Raw genomic sequence first — 26,810 nt, forward strand, 5'->3', positions numbered from 1 at the left:
ATTTTCTTCAACCTTTTTCCTTCTACTGAAAGAACAGCAGTTTGACTAAGGAGCTTCACCACAAATATTCTGTTATAGGTGAAATAAACAGCAAAAAGAGACTGGCATATTTCTATTAAACTGCCAGATAGTTCACTGAAAGCCAGCCCAGGAGGCTGGGAAGATATTTTAACACAAATAAACAATAGATATATTGCAAAATAGTTTGAAATACTATTCCATATATGCTTTTGAAAAACAAATATTTACCTGCAAAGCCACCAAGAGGTCATTTGGGTCCCTGAAGATAGTACTCTTACCTCTCTTTACCCTTCCCTCCCATCTTGCCAACAGAGAGATGTACTAAGTCCCAAAATACTACATTTGTGACAAAATACCTTTTGCTTGTTTCTTATGTTTTGTAGGCATAAAAAGAGGCAATAAATCATCTGCTACAACTAATCACACCATGCAAGGTTAACAGTTTCACCTTTATAAGAATAGGGCTCTATGTATTGTCTAATAGGCAAGTCTAGCATGAGTTTATACACATTCTTAATTGTAAATATGAATAATCTACTGAATGGACACTAATGAATGTTGGTTTTTTCATATCAATAATGAATCCATTCAAATACACTGGATTACTTACAACACAATCATGTCTGATTTCTGACACTTTATTGTGGGTGTTAAAAATATATGCTTCTCATCCAAACAAAGCTTTTAGAGGCCCAAGGCAACCTTACCTGTTAGAAACCATAAGCCTCCTTTTACAAGAAATGAAAATTCAGCCAGAAATAAGTTTTGTAGTTTATAGTTGTTTTGGTACTTTGGGACTTATAAGTCCGTTTCATGCTTCAAGTGCCAGCTGATACTTCTAACAAAGCTTTTAGGTCAATACCACATTTTAAGTATCAGCTTTTTATCTTGAGAATTTTAACTCTTATTTGAGAGTCAATATATCTATATCCAACTATTATTTTGTTAAGATTAAAGGTTGATTCTGCTTTAATGGTACATACCTTTAATTCTCCAATAGAAGACAGAAGTCCTGCCCCATAAGCGCGTAGTTGTCCTTCTTGCTTGCAAAGGCCAAATTCAATCGTAAAAAAATAGCACTGTAAAATATACAGATATTCAGATACATATAGTGTAGTTGCAAATGGGCACTTAAGCAATGACAAATACCATATTCATTCACTTGCCCCACTTCTTCAGAATTACCTGTCTTGAATATAAACTCAGATACGGTACATTATTACTGCCAGGTAATTTAAATGTCATGTTCTGCAGTAAGGGAGCTTTGAACAAAAATGTGAGATTCTGCTTTTTTTCTGGGCAACCAAGCAGTTCCCAGGAATGGCCAGTTAGGAATAGACAAGCAAGATCATTTAGGTATCAAATGCATTGATTGGAATCTGCAGAGAGTTTTGAAACCTTCTGAAACAAATGAGATGCCTTAAAATAAAATTCTGCAAGGTAGTCAGTCCGACTGTCTAGGAACCTCTCAAGATCTCTGGGATCTAGCTCAGTTTTACACTCAAGCTGATACCGCTTTAAAGTCTGCAACATAGTGAATTTACTTAAACCCGTGTGCGTAGAAGCCTTCTTGAGTTCAGGTCTTAGTCTTCACTAGATTTTACTCTGTCATAAATGTCTGTCATAAATGAAGAACTAATATGGCATTTGGCTTCTTAAATTACAGAAAGAAAATTATAGTCAATCAAATGAGTTTACTTGACCAATCCATTACAGTTGTTTTTTAGGTCTACATTCAATCAGGTAACATATCTGAGCTGTAAAATTGATGAGAAGCTGTGAAAGAGATATGCTAAATGAGAATAACATTGTGGTATTTACCTTTGCTGTAGCCACCCAACAAAGTTAAACATTAGGAAGACCTTAAGAAGCACAGATAGCCCACTGTCCACTAAATACAGAAGATGACAGTATCTTTTGCTCCTATGGTACTGAGTTTTAGTTTGGTTTTGTTATGAGACATCAAGACTGCTTTTTGATATTAGATCAAACAGTTGAGATTAAGACAATAACTATTTCTACATATAAAGATTTTAGGAAGCTGATTTCTAACTTACATGAAAATATTGCACATATATACACACACATCTGTATATACGTGAGGTTTTTTACATTATCTGACAATTTCAGGTTTTGTGTAAAGAGACATAACTTCACTGAACCTAGCAGATTTAATTGTCTTTGCAGGAAACATGAATTTAAGATAAGAACCAACCCAGTATTTTGTACTAAATCTTGAATTTTTCAAATAACTTAAGAATGGATCCTAACACAATGATCTTTTCCCATACAGGTCCTCCTTAATACCCCACTCTTCCAGTATTTAGCATACTATATGTAAAAGAGTAGAAATTAACACCGCTTTTAAATTCAACAAATGTTTAGAAATTCAGAAATTATTAATTGCTTTGCCTCATCAAAGGCAGGGCTAGTGATTCATGCAGCATGGCACTGTGCAGAAGGGTGTAATGAAAGAAAAAATAAAAACATGAGCCCTGTGTCTGATCCAAACCTGCTAAGTAAGCTGAGAAGAAGAATCAGTTGCAGAAATTTCAAATGTTTTAAGTCAGATTCCATCACAGCAGTCAAAGGCACAGATATCCACAAGGGGAGGTGAAAACACAACATCATCAAAGAGAACCAAAAAAAATCACATTTCCACCTCTGGCTTTGCTATTGACTCAGCTAAGTCAAGCTGGCATAAAATTTTTCAGTACATGCAATGAGCTAATGTCCCCACTTAGAAGAAGACAACTCGTTTCCAAAAATGGCATCTCAGGGACAAACCACCAGATACACAAAATGACAAAGATATGGCTGTAGGAGCAATGAGTGAAGCTGAGAGACCTACCACCAAGAGTACAAATGCCGCTTTCCTGCCTAAATATTTTGCCATAAAAACCTTCAGAAGGCAACAGTCCTTGTTCTCTACATGCTGACACTGTCAGCAATGAACTACTCAGCTTTACACTTAAATCCCATCTTTGAATTTGCCCCCTCCTTCCCAAATCCTTTAAAGGAACCCATCAGGCCATATGCTGTAAACATGAACATTCTGACAGATACACAGCAGGATTTGGCTCCCAATAAAACACAGTGATCATGCTCATTTTCATTCTTAAAAGCAACAGTGGCTAAAAAGTCTAGTGTTTGTCTGTTAAAGACCTGTAAGAGCAGCCATGACTTTGTCCCAATATGTGGGACACCTTTCCTGTTGACCTTTCTCAGGCTGAGGAAGACCAAATCAATGTCATGCTGGTCCCTGGAGAATGTCCAATGCCCACTTAGCAATCTATAGGGCCAGAGGAGCAAGGGAAGAGAAACATTCTCCACTCCCCTGAGGATGTGCGCTCCAGGGAATGAAAGGGGCAGAAGGCAGAGAGCTAACACAGCCACAGAAGAGAGCAATTCCTGCTATCCAGGGTGAATGGGTATCCTGTTCGCAAGACAGAGAGACCTAAATTCTACTTCCTCCTTGAGCTTCTTTTACTTTAGTTCAAAAATTATTATAATTGTTACTATTATAAAAGGGAGTTACATTTATGAGCCAACACTTGCTGATGAGAGCCAACCTTTATTATTTACAAGACTTGTACTCTCAGTATAACCAACCCAAGTAAAACATATACAAAATGGCAATACATCTGCCTACTACTAACTTGTGGCATCCAACTATAGCACTGAGAAAAGCCCTTCAAAAGAAAAGCTGATTTTTTTATAAATTTGCCATATGGAGCAATTACAATTTACTGTTTAAGAGAGTTCTGCTTAGCCAAGAAAATGCGATAGTTCACCCAATGCTGCCATCTTCAGATCATTAGTAAGTGATACACAATTCCCTCCCACCTTCCCACAGACATGCAGAGATGGCTCAGTGCATCCACAGAGTTTGCAGGCTTGGTAAGCTGTGCTCTCAAGTCTACAAACATCAAGGCATACTGATAAGGAGGTTAAATATTAACTATATAGAGCCACTTTTCATAGACCAGACACAGAGATACCCACTAGATGACTCTCTTTGTATGGTAAACCACAATTGTGGTACTCTATATTTACACACAGGATAACCATTCTGGAGTGGGAATGACTGAACAAAGAAATGGCTGTTGAGATAAATACATTTTTTAAAGCCTCACCTGAAGACAAAAACTGGGTATTACACTGTTGTTACAAATAGGCTGATGAATGCAAGCACAAATGGGGGCATCCAGGCTTTCCTGCTCTGATTTCAAATCTTGGATCTGTCTCTGGCATACTTCCTAGACTGCGGCCCCAGACATTTGGCTCCTCTACAAACTACAGCAATATCCTGTCATCTGCCTTTACATTCAGTTCTACCTCATCTTTGGGGTGAAGTGTGGGTTTGCTACAACCTATAGAGAGGCTCTTGAAGTTTCTGTAGTTTTTGAAGAGTCTTACACTAAAGTGCTCATCTTGTCCAGAAGTTGCTTTATGCTGATGACGCCGCCCTTGTTGAACATACAGAAGCAGCTCTGCAGCGTTTAACATCCTGCTTTGCAGACGCTGTTGAGCTCTTTGGGCTGGAAGTCAGTTTAAAGAAGACGAGTTCTCTATCAACCTGCACCTCAGGAAGTCTTCCATCATCCCCATATCACCACTGCTGAATCAGAGCTTAAATCAGTCCAGCAGTTTAATTACCTAGGCAGCCTCATCTCCTCGGATGGTAAGATTGACGGAGAGATAGACAACAGGTTAGCAAAGGCATACAGTGTTTTCGGAAAGCTTCGTAAAAGAGTTTGGTGAAATAAACACTTGAAGAAAAAGTACAAAGATCAGAGTTTACACACCCATAGTGCTGTCTACTCTCTTGTATGGTTCCGAATCATGGGTCATCTACCGCCACCACCTGCGACTCCTAGAACGCTTCCATCAACGCTGTCTCCACACAATCCTAAACATTCACTGGTCAGATTATGTGACCAATACATCTGTTCTAGAATAAGCAGCAGTCACAAGTATTGAGGCCATGTTGCTGAAAACACAGCTGCGTTGGGCAGGACACATCTCCAGGATGAAGGACCACCGCCTCCCTAAGATCTTGCTTTATGGTGAACTTGCCACCGGCTGCTGCATGAGAGAAGCCCCAAAGAGAAGATACAAGGACTCCCTGAAACAACATCTCAGCCTTGGCCATATTGATCAACATAACTGGTCTACTCTGGCCTCCAATCGGGAGGTCTGGAGACACACCATCTATAACGCTGTGGATGCTTTTGAGAACACAAGCAGGATCACTCTTGAGGAGAAAAGACAACACAGAAAGAATCGTGCCTTGCAGAATACACCATCTGAGGAGTCTTTCTGCTGTACCTTTTGCAACCGGATATGTCTATATCATATTGGCCTTTTTAGCCACCTGCGCACCTGCAACAAACGTGGGTAGAGCCCTTCCCAAATCTTCATTCGCGAAGCCTAGCCATGATGATGATGACACTAAAGTGCTGCTCTGTTAGCCAAATCAGCAAAATGAGATGAAGAATCAAAGTGCCAAATGAAGGATCAGAAACAATTTTTATGCCAAGTGACATCAATGTAATGATCAAGACTGCGCCAGGAGCACAAGAGAGTGTTCAGTATGATTTTAATTTATTTCTCTTATTTATCAAAAATATGTGAAAGATACTTTACAGTCCTATTCATAAAACATTGTCTACATGGGTTTAAAAACTGTTAATCAGATGCATGGAAGAAAATCCTATTAAGGGCTATAAAATACTAATACAGATTTCTTCCTTCAGAGTCCTTGAAACAAAAGTCATTGGCAGCCAAAGCAGTACATCAGGAAAATATCACCGTACGGCTTTAGACATACACTGTCCTCCAGATGTCTGCAATTTGCCTATGTCAGAGACAAGATATTGGGGTAGCTGGTCTGACAAAGTATATGTGTGATTTTAAGAGTCAGATCAGTTGTCCTGCTATTGACAGGAAAGATACAGGGAAGATCAAGCCCTGGCAAACTCCAAAGCTGGCTTCCAGGGTAAACACAATGTCTGTTCTTCACAATCAGGTACTGCCCTGCATTATAAACTGGACTACCAAAAGAAAAAATCAGTGACAGCTATGACAGCTAACAGAAAAAATCGTTATTTGAGGGTGCTTAGAAATTTTCAAAGGCAGGAAAAAAGGTCTGAAAAGCTCAACTCTTCTCACCTGTCTGATTTCTAAGGCTTTGAAAATCACTTCTCACATCACATAATTTTGCATTTGAGAATCTCCCTCTTGGGACCTGTGCAAAGAGCTTGTGTATGGTATTGGATGCTAGTGTCATAGAGTCAGTAGTTCAAAATCTGACTTGTCCATAAAAAGGCCTTTCAAGCCTTTCCACTTTGCCTAATTTTCTTACGGTATAGCTTAGAGACCAATACTTGTGTTCACTTGGCAATTTTCAGCATGATGTATAGCATGAGATTTTATCTGTTCTCTAAAAGTATCTTATAAAAATGTTGTCAGGATGAGTCCTGAGAACATGTCAAGGACTGATTTGTTTGTGCTCCCTGTCACGAGGGGGGAAGAATGAGAGATTGAGTAATTGCATGACTGCAACCCTGGCACGTGGGCAGGAAGAATCACCACTACAGGAACTGCCAGTGGCAAAGGGCTACAACCCCAAGCTGACATGTAGTAGCACAATCACGTTATACATATAGAAAATTAGCTGCCATGAAGACAATATAATTACTAATGTATGTAAGTACTTGCAAGACCAGTGCCAAATAAATATCCTTAAGAAAACATCCTTACATTGTTTCTACTGGATTTAAGATTTCAAAGGATATTTGAATAGACCACTCAATTCAAATGCATGCGATATGTTCACAATATGCAAAGATTAAATCCTTTTTCTTTAGGAGTCCTTTGATATTTTAGCTCTAAAAACATTCACATAGAGATAAAATCTCTCGTATAGTTGTAATTATCTCATAAGTAAATAGTTATATATAGCTGAAAGACTTTTTCTAACTCTCATTATTAGAAATTAATCCTAAGGATTAATGAAATAAAGGTGTTTTCTTTCCCCCTGTAAAAGTTGTTCAAATCGCAACCAACTGTTGACTCAGAAATATCTGTGACTCTCATCTGTGTTTTCTTTCTTCATTCAGAGCTAGTGCAAATAAATTTTTGAATAGTTGCTTATTTTTCAAAGACATCAATAGTCTCCAAAAAAAACGAGCTGGCATTTCACATTTGACTGAATTATTCAAAATTCACAGTCTGTTGAGTAGTATCAGGAGTGCTCCACTACAAGAAACAGATAGATGTAACACAGGTAACCCAGGCAACTAGCCAATACAGCACAGTGTTAGAGTCTGGACATCAAGCAATACTGGCTATTTGACAGCTATTCATGAAGGAACATTACTGAGTAGAAATGCAGGGAGATTTTTGAACAACAAATAAATCTCATGATGAGCTTGTGAATAGATCAAAAGCAGAAAAGAAGTAAAATTCAATAGCTAAGTCTCATTATAGACAATTCACCTACCTCCAACAAAGGCAGTGACCCTATTCACAGCCAACAGCATTTCTAAATAAGAAAACAAAGTTTAATTTTTCAGAGTTACCTTCTTAAACTATTTTGTTTAGTCTGCCACTTTGAAATGCATTTAGGCTTAGTGAAATGAGGTTTCCTTTGGGGATTTCAAAGTGAATATATTTAACAATATTATCCTTTTTCCCTCATCTGACTGCTTTGCATTCAGACCTTTCACTAAGGGTGAATGCTTGGAACAATCTCTTTATAAACAGACATTTGGGTAGATGTGGTGCCGCTCATTGGAGCACTGGGGTATAGATACACACCAGCCTTAGCATTTCTGTTGACAGCCACAGCACTCAGAATCACCACATGCAAATTCCTCTAATGCAGAGGCTTGACATACTCAGAGAAAGCATGGCCTACAGTGAGTACAAGGGGACTCGAGCCCTTGTGAATACTTTGAAATTATGTTTCTTTTTTCAGGAGTTACTGGAGAAAAACTCATAATGGCAAACCAAATAAAATTATCATCATGAGTTTGTAAGGAAGCAAAAGTGTACCTCAAGCAACACAATGCTACAACAGTATCAGTAAGGAGGTAACTCTATACCTCCAACACTGGGGAGCCCAGACAAGACAAGACAATGTCTATGGCAGCTGCCAACCTTGCAGGTGCAATACAACTTCTGAAATAAGATCCGAAGGACAGCCCTACTAACCATATTGTGTCTCCTGAGAGAATGTATCTTTCTATTGTTCATTCTCATATGAAGGAGGCCCTCTTGCTACTCTGAAGAGCAAGCAGAGAGAGCAGAGGATGAAGCATTTTTGGGATTTTTCTGCTGTTCCAAAAAGTTACGTCCCACACAGTTGAAGCCACTGGATATCCCACTCCATGTTTGAGTTACTTCAAAATAATCTGAATTTAGGTTTGCTCTGCACAAAGATGATGTCTGTCCAGCCTTCTCATTTTATCTCAGTTGAAAACCTTGGAAACCTTTGGAGGTGCAGAATCAGGAACTTCAACACTTACACAGAAAGTCTTTCTGTACAAAAGGCTGTGTTTCCTGGCAAGGCAGTAAATTCCCTTCCACCAAAGCTAGCTGTCACAGAGGTGGTGCAAAAAATGAATGCCCCAAAAAGCACACTTGCCTCAACTTGCTCAACATGGCCAGAGAAAGAACTTCTAGCTTTTCCAACATAACTAATAGTGCTGAAGCTTAATATGCAGCTAAGGAGACAAGACCACTTAAACTGTAAACTGCTGCTTAGGTCATTTGTTAAACATAAGGTCTAATGCTTTGTTAACCATGAAGCCCTAATGCTTTGCTCTTCCTATTTCCCCTTCTCTATCTCATTTGACTCTTATCTTGAACAACTTCTAAAACCTAGGGGTTTAAGGTTTATTAATTTCATGTGGAGTTATGAAGAAAAAATGATGTGCAATAATAACCCATTCCACTTTATTTTACTACAGATAACATGAATTCACATTCAGCACTCCCTACATTTTAGCTAAGTGAGTATTTGCCCATTTCTTTTTCAAGCTGTTGCTTCAAATTTCAGCCAAGCAGAGATTTCACACAGGTATTATAACATGATAGTTTTGACATGATAGTTGAGACTCCAAGAGATGGGGTCCTCTGAAAGTCAAACTATAAAAAAAAAAAATTTTTGAGTAAACACATCTCACTGCTGTCCAACCACAGTCTTCAGTCTGCGCTGCTTATGTGACACACTTAGTTTGTTACAATCCTTCACAATTCGCAGACTGCAAGCAGGCACTGTCTTTACAGCTTTGCCATTCCTGTTTTCCAGATCTTTGTCCTGCTACTCTTACAAGTGAGGAATTGGCATAAACACAACCTATCAAAGCAACAACAGTCCTGATTTTATAGGTTACAGGGACAAGGGCTGGCACCCCATAAGTGTTCTCCTCAGCCTTGTAACTTATGCTACAGCTTGGAGAGTATGACTCCTCCAGCATGGGCCAGGAACTTGAACATTTACGTGTGACATGGAGGCATGACCAAACCGAGAGCAAAATTTGAAACAAATAAACACACAAGAGATCATTTGTCTGTCCTTTGCCTGACAGCATGCCCATTTTATGGGTCACTGACCCTAGGACTGTTGCCCAAACTGAATTGCATTGCTTAGGAAAACACTCAGAGAACAGACAGGAACAAACTCACTTTTCTTCCTACAGCATCCAGAGCCAGCATCTCTACAGAAGCCTAGTCCAGTCGTCAGGATCCATTTATCACAGTTACCTGTAGACTTCAGCACTGGTCCAACATTGTTTGTCCTTCTCTAAAAACACCGACTTCTACTCCCCAGCAAGCATGCTAAGAAGGACACTCAGAAGAGAAGGCATAAAGTTGCAACACTCCATGAAATACCAAGAAAACATCCTCAGACTACAGAGGCAGAGTTCATTCTTTTGAACAAGCTGCAATGCCAGAAGGAAAGCTTATGGGGAAAACTGGCAATGCCACAAGGAAACTGAGTAAGGGGAAAACTGACACAGGATTCTCTTCCATTTATCCTGGGACAGGCTTTTGACAGAATGGTAAAGTAAATCCGCAGCTTATCAAGAAGCAAAGGTGCAGCAACTAATCACAGTAGAGGCAATCCTCATTTTATGAGCAGGGAGTTTACTGAATCACTGCCCTACGCCAGTCCACTGTCAGAACTGATTACTGCAAGATACAAGGCCTCTTTAGTAACTACCCTTGGCCAGCCCAGAGAAAGACCCCAGTGTCCTCCTTTACTGGAATTCCCATGGGGAAGACACCAGGCTCATGTGGTGCTTCCCACAATGCCATTCCCTGGAGCAGGTTGTGCCTCCTCTAACTGACAGGCCAGTTACTGTAGATGACACTTGCACTGCAGGGAGTGATGCAGGAGAGCCACTGAGCCTCCCACAACATTTTAGCCAAGGAGGACTATGAGGTTCTTGTATACACGATCAGCTCTAAAAGTCCTAATGTACCTACTAATGAGAGAAAGTAGTATCTTCAGAAAGGGGAGAAGCCTCCTGGGGCTGAAAGGATCTCAGAATTTTGCAAGCCCTGAACCTGTGCGGACAAAAAACACATTGAAGAGACAAGAACTACTGGCCAGTGAAGTTTCAGAATTCTTATTTCAAGGAGAAAAAATGCACTATTTCTTCACAGTCATATCAATTTCAAATTTATTTCTGAAGAGAAAAAAAGGGTAGGACTTCATTCCAAAATTACCAGCATCCACACTTATTTTCTAAATATTTTAAAAGAAAATTAAGTTCTTGCATCTATTTACTGAAAACTGATTTAATAGCTAAGACTTGTTTTCAAACATCACAGTTTCTAACAGCAACACTGCATTTAAACTCAATGTTCTTTTAATCACATAAATGCCAAGGGACTCCCAAAAGCTTTTGTGATTCTTAATGCATTAGCTCAACCTGCTTTGCAAAAAAGAAGCAAAAAAAGATAGCAGGCATAAGTACAAAAGTGTAAGTTCTATTCATGTCAAGCTGACAGACAGATCAAAGAAGAAAAGTAGCTCTGGGAATTTTAAATATCTATTAATTTTGCTACTAAAAATATATCCAAATTGAACATGCTTTTCACAGCCCCAAACAAAATCTTTCTCAAGTGTAGTTGAGCATCTCCTTGCAGCACCCTGATTTTCAGCAGTTAGGACATGTAAAATGAATCTATCATAACCACAGAATAGTCAACTGAGTCACCACTGAGTTACTTGCCAAAAGTGTGTAAATTCAAAGTGAATCACATTCAGCAATACATGGAAAAAAGTCACACTGAGCAAGTACCTGTGAGCAGAGAGATCACAGTTCTTCACTGTACCAAAGTCAAAGGAATTTCCAGAGGCTGTGGTCCAGGAATAACTTACCAAATGTGAAGATCACTCTGAAATGGTCAATAGTGATCAGCTCCCACTGATATGCAAGAATTCTGTGCTTGTATAGGTCCTAAATTCATTGCAGATGTATAGTATGGATCTGTACGTAAGCTAATATGCTTACTCAAAGTCAAAAAATTAATCCTACAAAGGTGTTTACATTCTAGAAATGTAAAATGTCTTGTTAAACTATAATCTTAGCTGCTTTTATGTAGTCAAACTATATAATTATTACAATTACAGCCTACTGATTCAAGGGAGGGAAGAAAAATCTTCAGGAAAAAAAGAGTAGTATGTTTTACTTGTAATATGTGAGTGTCCATTCTTTCCAGTATGTCTTGAAAAAGCTCTGAGCTCAAACTGCTTTATCTAGCACTATGAGCAGATGCCATCTTTATGAATGCCATAGTGATGATCAATAGAAAGTTCTCTGTAAGTTACAGAATATATAAAACTTACAGCTAACAACTGAAACAAGGTTACCAAGTCTAAACTGATGCTTTGTCTGATGCAAAAGCAACGTAACAAACAGAATGAGGAAGTGGAAGGGTTGTTCAAAGTGTGCCTGAAAGGGCGTCACGTTGATGTTCTGTTTACCTCGACAACTTCAGCAACATCTGGAATCAAACCAAAACAACCAAAATTAACAGTCACAAGGAGGCTGTAACCTTCTCTGTAACCTTTTCTTTGGCTTCAACAATGCTCTCAGGCTTAGAGTATTTGCTTTAACTTCCCAAAATCATCAATAAATCAAACAAAAATATTTACACAATAACTTCATAAGGCCTACTACGTCTAAGGAGTAGCTAACAATTTTGTTGCATGCTGTACCACACAAAGCTAGACAAAGTCTGAGTTTGGACAAAGGAAGAGACACAACTGCAAAATCATGTGTCCTCCAGAGTTAATTCTTTTTCCACCAAAATCCATACTCCTAAATAACCAGTTTGGGCAAGCAAATGATAAATATTAATTTTACAGCAACAAATTCTCTTTTGTTTGCCTGTGTACAGCTCTATGAACTTTTAGGAAACAGTACACATAGAAATGAGGTTAGTATTTCGCCCACGGACCTAAACTCATGGAAAGAAACAGCAAAGCCCCCCCGGTGCTCTGTAGCATCAGCATTGGACCTATAAATATATAATTAAGATATACTTACAAAATTATTATGGTAGATCATCCAAAAACATCTCAATTAAAAATTTATGGGACAATATTCCATCCAGCACTTTGATGCCATTTGATAGAAAGATGATGACAGGCACAAGAACCACTTCCAAAGTTGCAGCATTAAGTAATTAAGCCCTAGGCATACTTAGCTGTTTATGGATACCAGCCATATTTTGTCTTACTTCCATACTTTAATCTCTGCATACAAAGAAAATACCCAAGAACATGCTGGATGAAAGAATTAGACCGAACGCATGAGTCAAGTCCAATCCTTGAACCAATATTTAAACAATTTAGGTGTTTTGCGTGGTTGTGAACATTGTTAGGATTTTTTCATCTCCGTACAGATATGTATTTGAAGACTCTTTCCATAAGGTAGTATTTGGGTTATGCATAGTAGCTACACGTATGAATGTCCCCTTTTGGAAGCAAAATTATTTACTGAAATATTCCAGACAATAAAAGGAATAGTGCACGGTTTGAGGACTTCAGTGAGGCTGCATCTGGAGTACTGTGTCCAGTTCTGGGCTCCTCTGTACAAGGGAGACACAGAGCTCCTGGACAGGGTCCAGTGAAAGGCTACAAAGATGACTAAGGGACTGGAGCATCTCTCTAATGAGGACAGGCTGAGAGAGTTAGATCTGTTCAGCCTCAAGAAGAGACAAATGAGAGGGGACCTCATCAACATCTCTAAGTATCTGCAGGGAGGGTGTCAAGAGCATGGACCTACTGCTCTGCTTGGTGGTGCCAGGCAATAGGACAAGAGGCAGTGGGTAGAAACCAATGACAAGAAGTTCTATCTGAATATTAGGAAGAATTTCTTTTCTGTGTGGGTGACCACACACTGAAACAGATTGCCCAGAGAGGTGGTGGAGTTTCCCTCATCAGAGATATTCCAGAACCGTCACGACACAATCCTGTGCAATGTGCTCTGGGATCAACTTGCTTTAACAGGGAGGCTGGACCAGATGACCCACTGTGGGCCCTTCCAGCCTTACCCATTCTGTGACTCTGTGATTACACATAACTGGTTTGGTTTCTGCCTGAATGCAGAATCTCCTGGGTTTTTTCTCCTGATGTGGTCACCGACCCCCAAAAGAAGGGTGGGGAGTGCAGGATGGCAGCCATGGTTGCACCACACAGCGCAGCAGAATGCACAGATCCCTGAGCACAGGGAACCTGGAGCTAGTCCACCCCAACACCACTGTAGGTCCTAGTCAGCTAACCAGGTACCCGCATTCAGAACCCCACCTGCAGTCACCAAAGCTATTTTTGCACTGAACTCCTCAGCTGCTATGGCTCCATGGAAAGCATGGGGAAAGCCAACTCCTCCACCTGCACACCCACAGCATAGACATTCCCTCGGCCCTAAGCAAGACCTAGAAATGGCTGAAATGCGCCACCACATTCTGAACTCCTTTACTTCCCCATATACCTGTGTGCTGCTGCCAGAGGACGTCCATGTCTTGTACAAATGACTCAAATAATGTGTCAGTATGAATGATACCAACACAGAGCCCAGGATTATCTCTTTCCTTCTACATACAGGTGCAGTTAGGAACAGCAGTAGCAATATATTCCAAACCTTTCCTCTATTGCTTTTTTCCCCCATTATTTAAACCTTTATTCATGTAATTTATGAGCACTTTGTTTATAGTTGTTACCCGAAATGTTTGTCCTATTGTTGTTCACTGGAAGCTTATGCTGAGTACTTTCTTTTGTCCCAGTTACATATGTTGTATAAAAGACACTTTATGCCTTTTTGCTAATACATTATCTACTCTAGGTCAAAAGCAAAAACAAATATGCAAAAAACCCTATCAAAATTCATAGACTCCTTTCACCTATTCCTCAACCTATCTCAACTGGATCCCACACCAAATCAGCAGATGTTTGCCACTTGCATGCACTCCTAAATTCCACAATTTTTTTCAAAGCTGTTTTTCAGGCTCACTTTCATTACTGTTGTAGCAGAGCAAACATTCGGAGTGTGAGCTATTGAACTACCAGCAAAGATTACTATTGCAGAATCTGCAATTTCTTAATGAAAATGAAGTTGCTTCCGAAAATAAACAAACATATTTGGTAAGCCAGTGCTGTGTGAAATTTGCACCATTCTCTTGTTAACCTATATGTCAAAATGTATACTTGTGTGCATGCAAATTTGCATTTGCAGTTCAGTAACCTCACAGATTATGATCTAACCACTTTCGGAAACAAAATGCTACAAGAAGTAAAAGCAAATCCAGTGTCTGGCTGCAATTTGTTATTTTAATAGAGCCTTTTTCTTTAGCATTTCTAAGTGCTTAGGGCTTGATCTTCATAAATCACATCCTGTATAAAAGGAGCTATATTATTTCTACAGTAAAATTTCTAATTTCTTCCCTGATCCCAATTAAGTCAAATTAGTTCTCTCTTGCATTGAGCTCCCTCATATACAGGGCTGGGCCCAAGCATACAAACTTACAAGCACATTATAGAACAACACTATTTCTAGCTACTTGTGAGCACAAAATTTTGTCTCTTAAGGAAACCTGAGATCCTTTCAAGAAGCAGGTTACTGACCTGACCAACTGGGCACCCTCACAGCAACAGGCGAATCCCTCTTCACCTCCTTAACTTTGAGTGACACAGTACAAAGCACAAGATGTTTATTTTTCATATTAATACATCCTGCGTTGACCTATCCTTTGTACCTTCTGCTGATCAGAAACTGAAGGGACTCGTATCCTTGAATAGCAATGGATCCACTGAATCCTACTTCTCTCCTGCATGCAGCCTATTTCTCCCATCTCTAAACTGCAAACCATGTCAGACCTACAACATCAGGTTCACTTTTCCTACCATACGAAAGGTTCCCACTTCTACAGCAAGCACATCCAAAACTGGCTTAAGTCCACAGTATTACTCTTAACAAAAACTCAGATTAGGGTTCAAACTGCTTATTTACCCTGCTCCACAGACTGATGATTGAGATATCCTCCCTCTTTTCCAGTTCTAGCTGGAAAGGTGGAAAGGGTTCAGGGAAGGAATAATATCTCAATAGCATGAGGAATAACTAAACAAACTATTGGTTTTCAATCCAGAAAAGGCGAGAACTAAGCAAGAAAATGTGTTCTGTAAAGTCATGATGGCATACAGAAAGCCTACAGGGATGATTTGATCATTCTCTCCTCAAATACAAAAAACCCTAGCAGGAATCAAGTTAAAAACAACAAAAGGAGAGAGTTCATCAGATAGCGAATAGTTGAACCACAGAGCTCATTGCCAAAGTTACCACAGGTACTAAAAATCTACGTGTCTTCAAACATAAAGAGCTGTTTCTGGACAGAAATCCTTTCAGGTTGATTATATACATAGAAACTACATTTGGTTTCCAAGTTTCTGAATGGTCACTAGCTTGGAAAAACTTTGAAAATAATCAGAGATGGTCATCCTGTTCTTACATCTCCCCTAAGTAGCTATCTATGACTTGGGTACAAGGCATCAGCCATGGGCCTGACCAGCACAGTAAATCTTACAGATTTCAAACCTGGAAACAGACTCTTCAAACACGGAAGAAAGGCCTCAGCAGACTATCACAATTCCTGCAGAAAACATTGTGCATTTGCTCCCATTCTAGCAACAAAACTCTTCAAATTCTCCTTGTAGTAACTTCTCTGGAGTGCTAGCTTATTTTTATGTAATACACAGCCACCTGGTTTTGAGCTACAAGGCTGGTTAGATATTTCTGCTAAGATTGTTTTCCCTTGTGCCACGAATCCCTGATGTGATGATCGTGAAAATGCACTGCAGGAGAACACCGCGGTATTCTAAAATATTAAATATTGATTCCTGGAATCTACAAATTTGGTTTTTTCCCTTTTAGTCCTGTTCTGTGATATATGTACTATCTTTTCTGCCCATCTGCTTGATTATGCATACTGTAGGAAGGACTTCACATCAGTGCTTCAGCTACTTTATCAAAAAGTATTCCTGAAAGAAACCCTTAAAAATGGACACCATTACTTTTTATTAATTCTGTTGTAACACTTTGCAGAGCAAATCCACAAATTTTGGAATGGTTTTAGAGCAGCAGTCAGTGAGCCCAGCAACACCTCACCAATCAAAGGAAAGTAATCCATCAGTAAGTAATCTTTCTCTCCTGATTCAAACACACCTGTGTGACTTTGTAATGGTTAAGAGAGCCACAAAGTTTCATCAGGTTCCTCTTCTGCTTCTTCTGTAAGTTTCAGGTTTTCCACTCGGGCAATTTCCAAATACATCTGCATATGGGTGGTTTTGCTTGGTGAAAGTCAGGAACAGAAACATAGTCCAGGCCATCTACTGATGAACAATACAGATCATAGTATTTTGAGTCTCAAGCTGAGTAGCAGGACAAGGTCTGGCTATAGTAATCCATCATACCTGATTGCACCTTTATAGTTCTAGCTTTTACCGTGGGAATTGATTAGTCTTCCCTAAGGGACACACAGCCAAAATCAAAGTAATTTCATATGTCTCCTGTAAGCCCGTCAAAATTTCTCAAGCAGTTTTTAAGTCATATTCACTCCCAGGTGTAGCTGGAAGTAACTCTTTTGTAAGAAACTCAATTACGTCACCCCTGCTACTCACTCTTGGGATCTGTCACACATACATGGCATGCTACTGGGATACAGAAAAAAAACTAAGCAGAGATTTGAATGTTAAACTTCAATATGCTCAGTGACTGCCACAGCTCTTGAGCTGTAATACCAGGTTTCAGTTGGCCAATACCTAAGTATTTTTATATGTCAGAATAGCTTCAGCAGGGGAACTGGTCACAGACCTACAATGGTGGTTAGTTCTCTATCATTTCGCAACTATAAAAGAGAAACACACGAGTAGTTCTGATTTGTCAGACATACAGTTGGAATGTTCAAAATCTCACCTACTTTCATACTTTTCTTCTCAGCTCCATTTGCTCATCCATGGAGGAAGACAGTAATCCAGTTCACAAGCTGTACTTATGGCCTAGCACTACCAGTTAGCCCCTCTGGGAAATCTAATCTTATGTTTGTGAAGATGAGAGACTGCAACAGTCAGTTCTGTCTAGTGAACTGACCACGAATGCTATATCTTCCCAAAGTTACCAAATGCAATTCAGTCTTTATCCGCAATGCTCCTGTTTCTTCCATTCTGGTTATCTCCTCAACAAACATAATGGAGAATTATCCTGAATTATGTGCCAGTTGTTCAGCATGGGAATAGGACTAGAATGAAGCAAACAAGACCAGATAACACAGATCCTGAGGAAAGACAGGCAAGTAAACTCACAGGAATTACCACCACCCAAAGAGGCAGCTCTGAACGTTGGTTTTATCCCACCACATAATTTTAAAATATTTTGTTTCTGATACATACATAGCTTTAGAAGTGAACAAGTCAGCTTTAGAAATGAACCACTGGCCTCAGTCAGCATGCAGGTCAGATAAAACACTCAGATCCATAAAAAGCCTGAAATGCATTTAAAAGATCTCATCACACACAATTCCTTCAAATTCAGAAGCAACTGTTGTGGTTTTCCACATAAAGGATAGCAAGCACAAGACTAATTTCTTGATTTCTACTGTCCCATGCTGTTAAAATATAAGAACTAATATTAATAAGAAAGATGAAAAAGTGACAGTTTTACAGCTCCAAAGAACTTAATGTTTAAATGTAACTTCCAGTGAGAAATAATTTGGAAAAAACTTGCTGCAATTAATTAGGCCCTAATGACCAAATTCTTGGGTGGAAAGATTTGGTGATAAACTGCACACAAAGACACTCTCTTATCCTCTTTTCTGAACACCACCAGTTACTGTGCCCCACTAAATTTTTTTTTTCTATACAAACACATCCTATTCATACAGCATCTCAAAGAGGCAACCTGAGCTGTGCTGAAACAACTTAGCAGGAGTCAGGTATCATTTCTGCCATTAGCAAGAGAGGCAGGTTCCTGCTTATCAACTTGCAGCTTCACAAAGACAGCTGCTCTCTGGCTCCCAAGTCCACAAATTACAAGGTAACACTGAAATGTAAACCAAGATGTACTTTTTGTACAATTTTCCTGACAAAACCTTATGTTATGTGCTGTTAAATGTGTTGTAAATTATATACTATATAAATTAGTTGAAACACCTCATGTCAAGTCCTCTCTACAGCTTATTGTTTGATAGGCAAGCAAAAAAGACAGCCTTTTTTACTTTTGTACTATGTGAAAACAGAAAGACCAGGCATGCTTGAAAAAGCAGCTCAAAAGTGGTTTTAGAAAATCAAAGAGAACAGAGTAATGAGGATGATAATAATTAGCACCCAGACATGCACAGCAAAACTGTGTTCCTCAAACAGTAACTGCATTATACCACACTACAAGCAAAAAAGTGGATTGTGCAAATATTTTGTTCTGTTTCAGTAACATATCTCTCAGTTACTTTTTCCTTTATGTTTTTCCTCTTTCTTACTGTCCTAAAACATCGTAAAGGAAATGGAATCTCTCAATAAACCTCTACAAAAACAGCCTTTCGGCTCTTTCAATATTCCACTCTCATGATAAAGCAAAAGCAATTCCTTTCTCCTTTTCCCTATCTACCAGACTCCAAGAAGATGAAGGGACTTGCATACTTTCTTTTCAGCCCTCGTCCCCTGCAGTCATCCTTCTCCCTCCAGCCGGCCAGCACCAGGGCCTCTGCAATGCTCTCCCATTGAATTCTTGCCCTCAGTGGGGCTGCACAGACGTAACCCATTGTAATTTACCAAACACTTCTAGTCTGCCCAAGGAACCAGACTCCAGCTTGTTCTACATCTAGTGTGTCAACCCTGTGGGGACAAAAACATCAGACATTTCCTTTGCAGCTCAGGACTGATGGGGACAAAGAGTAGATCTATCAAAGCTGATACACAGTGTCTTTTTGAGACCAGAATGGAACAAAAGATTATGAAATCACCTATAATAATTCTTCTCTTTCTGGTTTGAATTCCTAGGAGGTGTTTTCCTTTCTTCCTAAAGCCATTGTCCTCCCTGTAATGGCTCAGCTGTTAATGTCACTGTCTTTTGAAACAGGTCACCCTAATGGCAAGCTTGCTTTAGGCATATTGATTCAAGCTCATTAATATGCATGTTCTCTCTCCATTCATTTGTTTCTCTATTTACTTTGAAGTCGCTTTGTTGGAACCTGTACTGCTTTTCTGTGTTAAGACTCTTGGCTGGCATTTCTCAGCTTGCTGCATCTCTGTTTTTTATCCAGAACGGAAATGGGACAGAATGTTGCAAAAGCTACTAAATGGCACCTCAAGTGACATTTGGTGCCCAGCTGAATGAATTTCTTTGCCTCCTCACCCTCACCACTGAGAGATATTTTTTCTACTTGCTCTCAAGTTGGCTGTTTACATTGCACATTTTAGGGCAAGTAATATCTCTGTATTTGTTAAGCATCTGCCCCAGGAGAGTACAGTCCCTCACTGTGCTTCTACAAAAAATAACACCACCTGGGTTACCTTAAGTCTCTTTCTAGATGTTTCTTCCACCTGAAAGAGCTATTTCCAGCATGAGAGGAGAAATCAACTTTGACTCAGATATAAAATTCTCAGTGTGATAAGGGAAAGTGATTCAGCTGTCTTCTTTTATTTTTGGCTTTGTGATTCAGGAGCAGCTCATTGTTCAGATGACACAGTCTGTCATAACTGGAAACTTCTGTGAGGGGGAGGAGTAAAAGCATTTATATAATATTAAGAGGTCACTTTATATTAAGATCTCTACACAAACAAATCAGTATCAACTTTGTCCTCAGCAACAGGCCTATGTCATCCGAGGTTATTTTGGAGTAAAATATTTGGACATGCCATTTTCCTTGAAGTACCTACAGGAATGGTCAGTTAGGTAGTTTCTCTTGAGACTCCGTGTCATGTCAACATAGGTCTGCTTACTACTAAGTCCTTTCCTAGCAAACGTGGAAATAGACACACAACCTTCATGATTCCCTCCTACAAACACCACTTTCTTCTCCATAGCCATCTATTATCAACACTCTGAAGTATGTGAGAGAAGATGGCCATGACCAAGACACTGAGCATATCTAACTAAGGAGTGAAGCCAGTTTGAATAACTAAATTTAGTGGCCTTTTCTAGAGGGTTGTAAGATTCAAATCAAATAGGTACAAACACCTTTTTTGGCAGATGGGACTCATAGTCTCTACTAAGCCAGTGCACCAAAACTTCTACAGTTTAAATGAAACTGCTTTGACTCCACTCCAGCTTCAGCACAGTTGTTCCCAACCCTTTAAATCCCACTGCGCTTCTTGTGGAGAAAAGCAGTAGTAAGCTGGATAATGTTTAAAGTAAACAGAATTCTCACAGAATTTTTCAGGAGATAAAATATTTACATATGGAGCGGGTTTTTAATTCAATATAGTTCATTAAATTATTTACAGCATTAGTTTTAACAGGATCCACAAAAGGAAGCATATGGTAAATTAACACAACCAAACAGAGTGAGTGGTATAGAGCAGGAGTAAGTAACCTATGTCACAATGCAAAGGGCTGCATATGAGTTACTGGAATATGGCAAGACAGCAGGGCTGACAGGTGGTCACGAGCTGAGAGTTCTGACACTTTGACAGGATCCCTCACACAAGGGCCAAGAAGGCTCCAGTTACAACAGCATCTAACAGCTTTAACACACAACGTCTTCCAGTTCACACTGTCTACTGGCTTGTGCCTCACTTGATGTAATACAGAATCCATCTCCCAGCTGCTGGCTGAAGTACTTGATCTTGGTCTAGATCTACTGCTGCACAGCCTTGGCTTATTAACTACATATTCTCCAACAGGAGCAGTAGCAAGGATGCAATGTCATCTGAAAATCCATCACACACTGCAATACAATGAAGAGCTGCAAAACACAACAGTGAGTACAGAAATACCAGTGCTATGAGCCAAAGTGGCCACCTGTGGAGGAATAAACAGCGTAGAGATGAAAGCACACACCAAAATGTTTCAGGTTAATTTTTTTTTCCAGGTTACCTTCCCTACTTATTTTCAGCACCTTAAAGTATACAAAATCCATCTCGGCTAGCCCTGAAAATTGCTGGTTATTGCACTTAAAAAGTAAAACTCGCTACCTAGTGTGACCAGCTTTTGTCTTATTAGAAACAATGGAAAAACACCTAAAGCTCTGTCACCTGGAACCTGAAAATGTAGTCAGCTCTAATAAAACAATGCCCATCACTTCATCAACCAAAGAGGAGGATAGATGAGAGAGTATGCCACAAGAAGATTTTGACTCACCGTGGCTAATTTCTGAACATCTTCATCAGATGCTCCCAGTGAAGCAAGTCCTATCTCTTGTGAAAACTGTGCAAACTTGGGATCAGCAAGCAGAGGCACATGTCCCAAGAGTTCATGGCACGTATCCCTAAGGAAATGGAAATGAAAAGAACGTAATTACAGAAATTAATACCATAATAATTCCATAATTAATTTAACATAAGCCATTTTACATGGGTCTGACCCCTACTTTAAAAGTCTTAAAATGAAACACGGTTTTTAGTGTAGTAGTTCTTCCCTGTGAATGGTTTCTGCATGTATGTAGAAACACACACATCTGCTTCTGTTAAATAAGTTATATGTCATTTAACCCTACCTGTTCTGTGATTTTCTCATCATTTCCACATTGAGTGGGAGAGCCTGAGCACTACTGACTTGCAGACTTAGTGACATGAAGACCGAACTGCCCAAAGGCAAGAAAGCCAGGTGTTTCACAAGTATAATTTTCAGCATTTCTTTCCATACGAATCAAGTTCAAAATCCAACATATTCCTTCTACCTCTTCTCCATTCCCCTTTCCATACCTGGGTAGAGCTCCACACCAACATTTTGCCACTTGGCCCTAGAAATTTGGAGCAATATTCACAGAGGTTTCTGTGTGCTTAGTTTCTCATTTAGTCATGAGATCCTACTGCAATTACTGTTGTTATGCAGTCCACTTCTCAGCAAACGGATTTAAGAAAAAGCAGGAAACCCAAATCATTTCAGAAAGAACAGCTGTTCACATCTGTATGTGCATTATTAGTCATGACAAAGTGCAGACATAAGTGTACAAAAAACTCCTAACAAAAGTGCACATGCACCATCTACAAAAGCTCTCAAACAATTCTGAAAGTTTTGGTGCTTTTGTTCACAAGAAATAATGGACTTGATAGTAAAGTTCACTTTAAAAATCCAATCTGACATTTCCTTTGCTTTTGTCTCTTCCAAGACATTTCTCTTTTTTTTTTTTTTATCCTAAGCTGTAAACAAACATTTTAAAGGCAAGGAGAAAACATCAAGTTTTCTGCCTTCTACCCAAAATCATCCAACTTGTGTTTTATAAACTATTTTTGTTTGAAAAGTCACAGAACCTGCCACTTCAGCTAAATAATGAACAGAAAAACAACCTCTATATAATTTAAAATCATCTTACTCAGTATCTTCACCAAAAAGTCTACACCAACTATGTGTAAGTAGAGAGCAGTAGACATAGTTTCTGAATATGCAAATGAAGATTAAAATTTTTGGTATTCCTAGTCTGCCTCACCAAAAGCTTATCAAATATAGTTCCAGTGCTGGAGGGTCATATACAAGCTTCCTTATCAGTCCCAATGGCCTCACTGACAGATGCGCAGCATCGTTTGCTCATGTTATAGTCACACTTTTCGGTGAGACGAGCATCTGCCTGAAGTTGTGTGTGACAAGTTTGAGCCAACGTCATATATGAGTAATTCATTCAACGAGACCCATAGCTTAGATAGGAGTCCCTTTCTCACTGTACCTCACACTTGAAAAATTGGTTAGCTCCACTAGTATCCATTTCTTTGTTCCCAAGGTGGTTTGTATCACCTGAGCAGATAATCATTAAAGGTTAATGACCCTTTTTTAATTAATTTAGTTCCAGTCACAACAATTTCTTCTATCATCTCCTGCAAGACTTAGCTTACTAACAATACAAACGATCACTGGAAAATGTAGTTTGAAGTCTGACAGATACGCCCCAGGAATTCTCAGTACCAAGTAAACCTCAGTTCACTGGAGGAACATGATTTCTCCAACCATCATCTTTCAACACAGAAATGGGCCAAAAAGCCCATTCTCTGGAAGCCCAGAGCTCCAACTCCAATTCTTGCCTTCACTGAAGAATCGACAGTAATTGCTGAGCACCCATGCTACACTGCATCAGTCCAGATATATTTAGCTTTGTATCAGTAGTTCAAACAACAAAAGCAAAGACGATCCAGTGGGACTGGCTTCAAGTTCCTAGCTTCAGGTAAGCATGCTTGTCTGCAGGCAGGCTTCTGCAGCAGCAGCAGTGCTATTGATACCTGAGCCAGTGTCTACATCTCTGTTTTCCTGTGCTCAAGCCGCAACTCCCAGAAACAAATAAGCAAAGATGTGTTATTCCCAGTTCTGCCCTGGGACATGTGGTCTTTGTTGCATCCACCTTTGCGGACAATATGAGAACAGACAAAGCCTAATCTTATTAATTTGTCTCTCTTGGCAAGAGGAAGAGAATGAGGAGGCAGAAGATATTTCTCTCGTGCTTTTAGTTCATATATTCTTCCATTAAAACTAGGCAAAGTGGTATTTTGCTTGTGTGGTTATAAAGACGGGAGTTTGAAGCAAAAAGAGTATGAACAAAAAAAAAACAAACCCAGAAAATCTTTCAGACAGAAACATGAACCAGCATTTGGGATTGTCATTAGAGACTCTCAGACTTCCTGCCAGTCTGGCCCTTTATAGATAGTCTAAACAATATAATTCTTTGCCTAACTACCAAAGCTTGATTCTTTTGTTTTGTTTTATTCAGAAAATAATTAAGTTCCTTTAATTTATTCACACACATTGCTCTGAGAAAATAAGACTTTTGTAATGCACTTTTTACAGCAAAAGATTTTTCTTGGAGTAAATTAGCTGAGCAGAGGAAATCTACATAGCCTTGTGAATGTAGTAGAAACATAATGAAAATCAGGAAGGAATGTTTTAAAATGCATACAGTAGTGATACAGATCAAACCAAATGAACTCTCCAATTTGTATCTATAGCCTGGGTGTTAAATCTGATAGAAAGCCTGCTAAAGTCAAAGGGAGTCTTTTCACCAGGTTTGTATCATTGAAATGCAATATTCACCAGCCAGGGACCTGCAGCAAACCTCATTATGACCCCATATATCAACCAGCAGATATCAGGGCATTGCAGCTACTGCAGAAGATGAAGAGCTGTCCCCACTCAATTTAGTTTTGCCATTGATTTAAAAAAGCCAGCCAGGATTTCACTCTACATTTCTGGTAACACTTACTATGTGCTCTATGCTATCAAAAAAACCTAAACATTTTAAAAGGGGTTTTCAAATTTTCCCTAAGGAGTTCCTGATAGTTAGTCTACTTTACTTAACTAATGTGAACAAGTAAGTCTAGAAGAGAGTATAACATCATTAGAAAATGACAGCTTAATTCCTCTGTTAGTCATATTTAGTGCTGTTAAGACCATAACCTGGATTTTTAAGTTCAGCCCAAATAAGGAATAAAAATCTTCATTCTAACTGAACTATTGTTCAGTTAGAATGTGACTTTCCAGACATCTAGACCAGAAAGGTTACCAAAAAAAGCAGCTGCCATTACTACTAGGGATCAGCTATGATCCACTGCATAATTCTGAATGTAAGCAGCATCCTGAAAACTACAGGGCTCTCAAATGCACAAATCAGTGAACCAGAGAACATCAGTAAAAGCACAGACACGCTTAATTGTTTCTTGGAAAATATTTCTTCCTTTCATTCTGTTGGAGTTAGGACCTAGATCGCCTATCAGTAGATGAAAACATTCTTCTAGTTTGTACTAAGTTAATAAACGTCATCATTCTTTTACTGAACATTGGTACATGCTGCAGTCTGAAACTGGCTTCCCACAGGAGAAGAAATCATTGGTGCAAAACCTGGCACTTCTTAAGTATCTTTTTTTTTTTTTGAAATATCTACAGATGTTTTTAGATGGACTGGAAGAGGTTCAGCATCACATATCCAAGCCCTTCTTTCAGGATTTTATGTTGCAGCAATTTGGCTACAAATTTAAGAGATTAAAGTTTAATTACAAAGGTTATAGAAGTGAATGAATTCCTTCAGGGATCACCATCTCCTCCCCAAAAGAAACACGTATACAAAACTAGCCTCAGAGCATTTCAGCAAATACTTTGCCCAGTTCAGATGCTGACGAAAAAGGTAGATAAGTGTCTAACAGCACCACCTGGTGACTCCTGCCAGAATAATACTAGCACATTTTTAGATACAGCTTAATATGCAGTTCCATGAAACCTTTTATACACAAAAATATTACTCCGTGGTTTTGGCTGTCGATTCATGAAATCCAAGTTAGGCATGAGTCCAAATATCTACAGAACTGGAGCTAAATATATATGTATAAATCCTTTGTGTAAATTTGGGCAAAAATCAAATACACTCAAGTAGTCCGAGCTGATTAAACCACAGCTACAATTTCATGCTAACTGCCTGATGACTGATTCACTGCAAAAATGTCAGTCCTGTGGTTACAAGATCAGCAGATGCCTTTGGTAAAACTACCTCCATACTATCTAACTGACATGTATTGTTCTGTTATTAGTGCACAGAACACACAAGACAAGAACTACAGCCACTTTGATCTTCTTCCCCACTTATCATCAAAAGATCCTATGCCAAAATATTTCATACAAACTCGCAATATTCTGGTTTGGAAAAGCTGCAATGCTCTCCCATGAAAGTGGTAATTAAAACGTTTCTTATTTCTATCATGTTCCCTGTAACAGGTTTCATATCTAATATTCTCTCTTGGTAAGAGACCAGTGCCTCACAACTTGCTTGCATTGTGTTACAGGAAAGAAACAAAGTTCAGCTGTGAAGCCTGGCCCAAAAAGAGAAAAATGGGAACACGGAAGTCCAAATTATAATTCTAAAAGCAATGTTTTTTCAGGAGATTCAGGGCTTTTTTTCACAACTTCTTTCTCAAAATTTTTCTCAAAATTTCCAGTTGAAAATTCTATTTTCCACTGAAATATAATCCAAATAGGATTTTTGACGCACCACAATATAACCCAATTATTCAAGATCATTGTAAAAAGTCACCAAAAAAGTCTTTAAATTAAATTCTGGCTCACCAACATGAAGTATTTTGTCATCAAATC

The 26,810-nt window shown here is 39.1% G+C and overlaps 1 protein-coding gene across 3 annotated transcripts in view; it reads right to left on the reverse strand.

Annotated features, from left to right (window-relative positions):
* TPH2 (tryptophan hydroxylase 2) overlaps window positions 1-26,810 on the reverse strand; it is an 86,446-nt gene that overhangs the window by 42,145 nt on the left and 17,491 nt on the right. For 2 of the 3 annotated variants that reach the window (XM_027667600.1, XM_027667589.1), the window contains exons 8-9: window positions 21,891-22,017; window positions 1,005-1,100 (exon numbers count right to left, since the gene is read on the reverse strand). In XM_027667600.1, the coding sequence (XP_027523401.1) occupies window positions 1,005-1,100; window positions 21,891-22,017 (223 nt within the window). Of the gene's footprint in view, window positions 1-1,004; window positions 1,101-11,756; window positions 12,049-21,890; window positions 22,018-26,810 lie in introns of those variants that run through there. The other variant, XM_027667608.1, reaches the window with a different exon arrangement.

This window comes from Corapipo altera, unplaced genomic scaffold (genome assembly GCF_003945725.1).
Source record: "Corapipo altera isolate COAL_440 unplaced genomic scaffold, ASM394572v1 1, whole genome shotgun sequence".
Lineage (NCBI taxonomy): Eukaryota > Metazoa > Chordata > Aves > Passeriformes > Pipridae > Corapipo > Corapipo altera.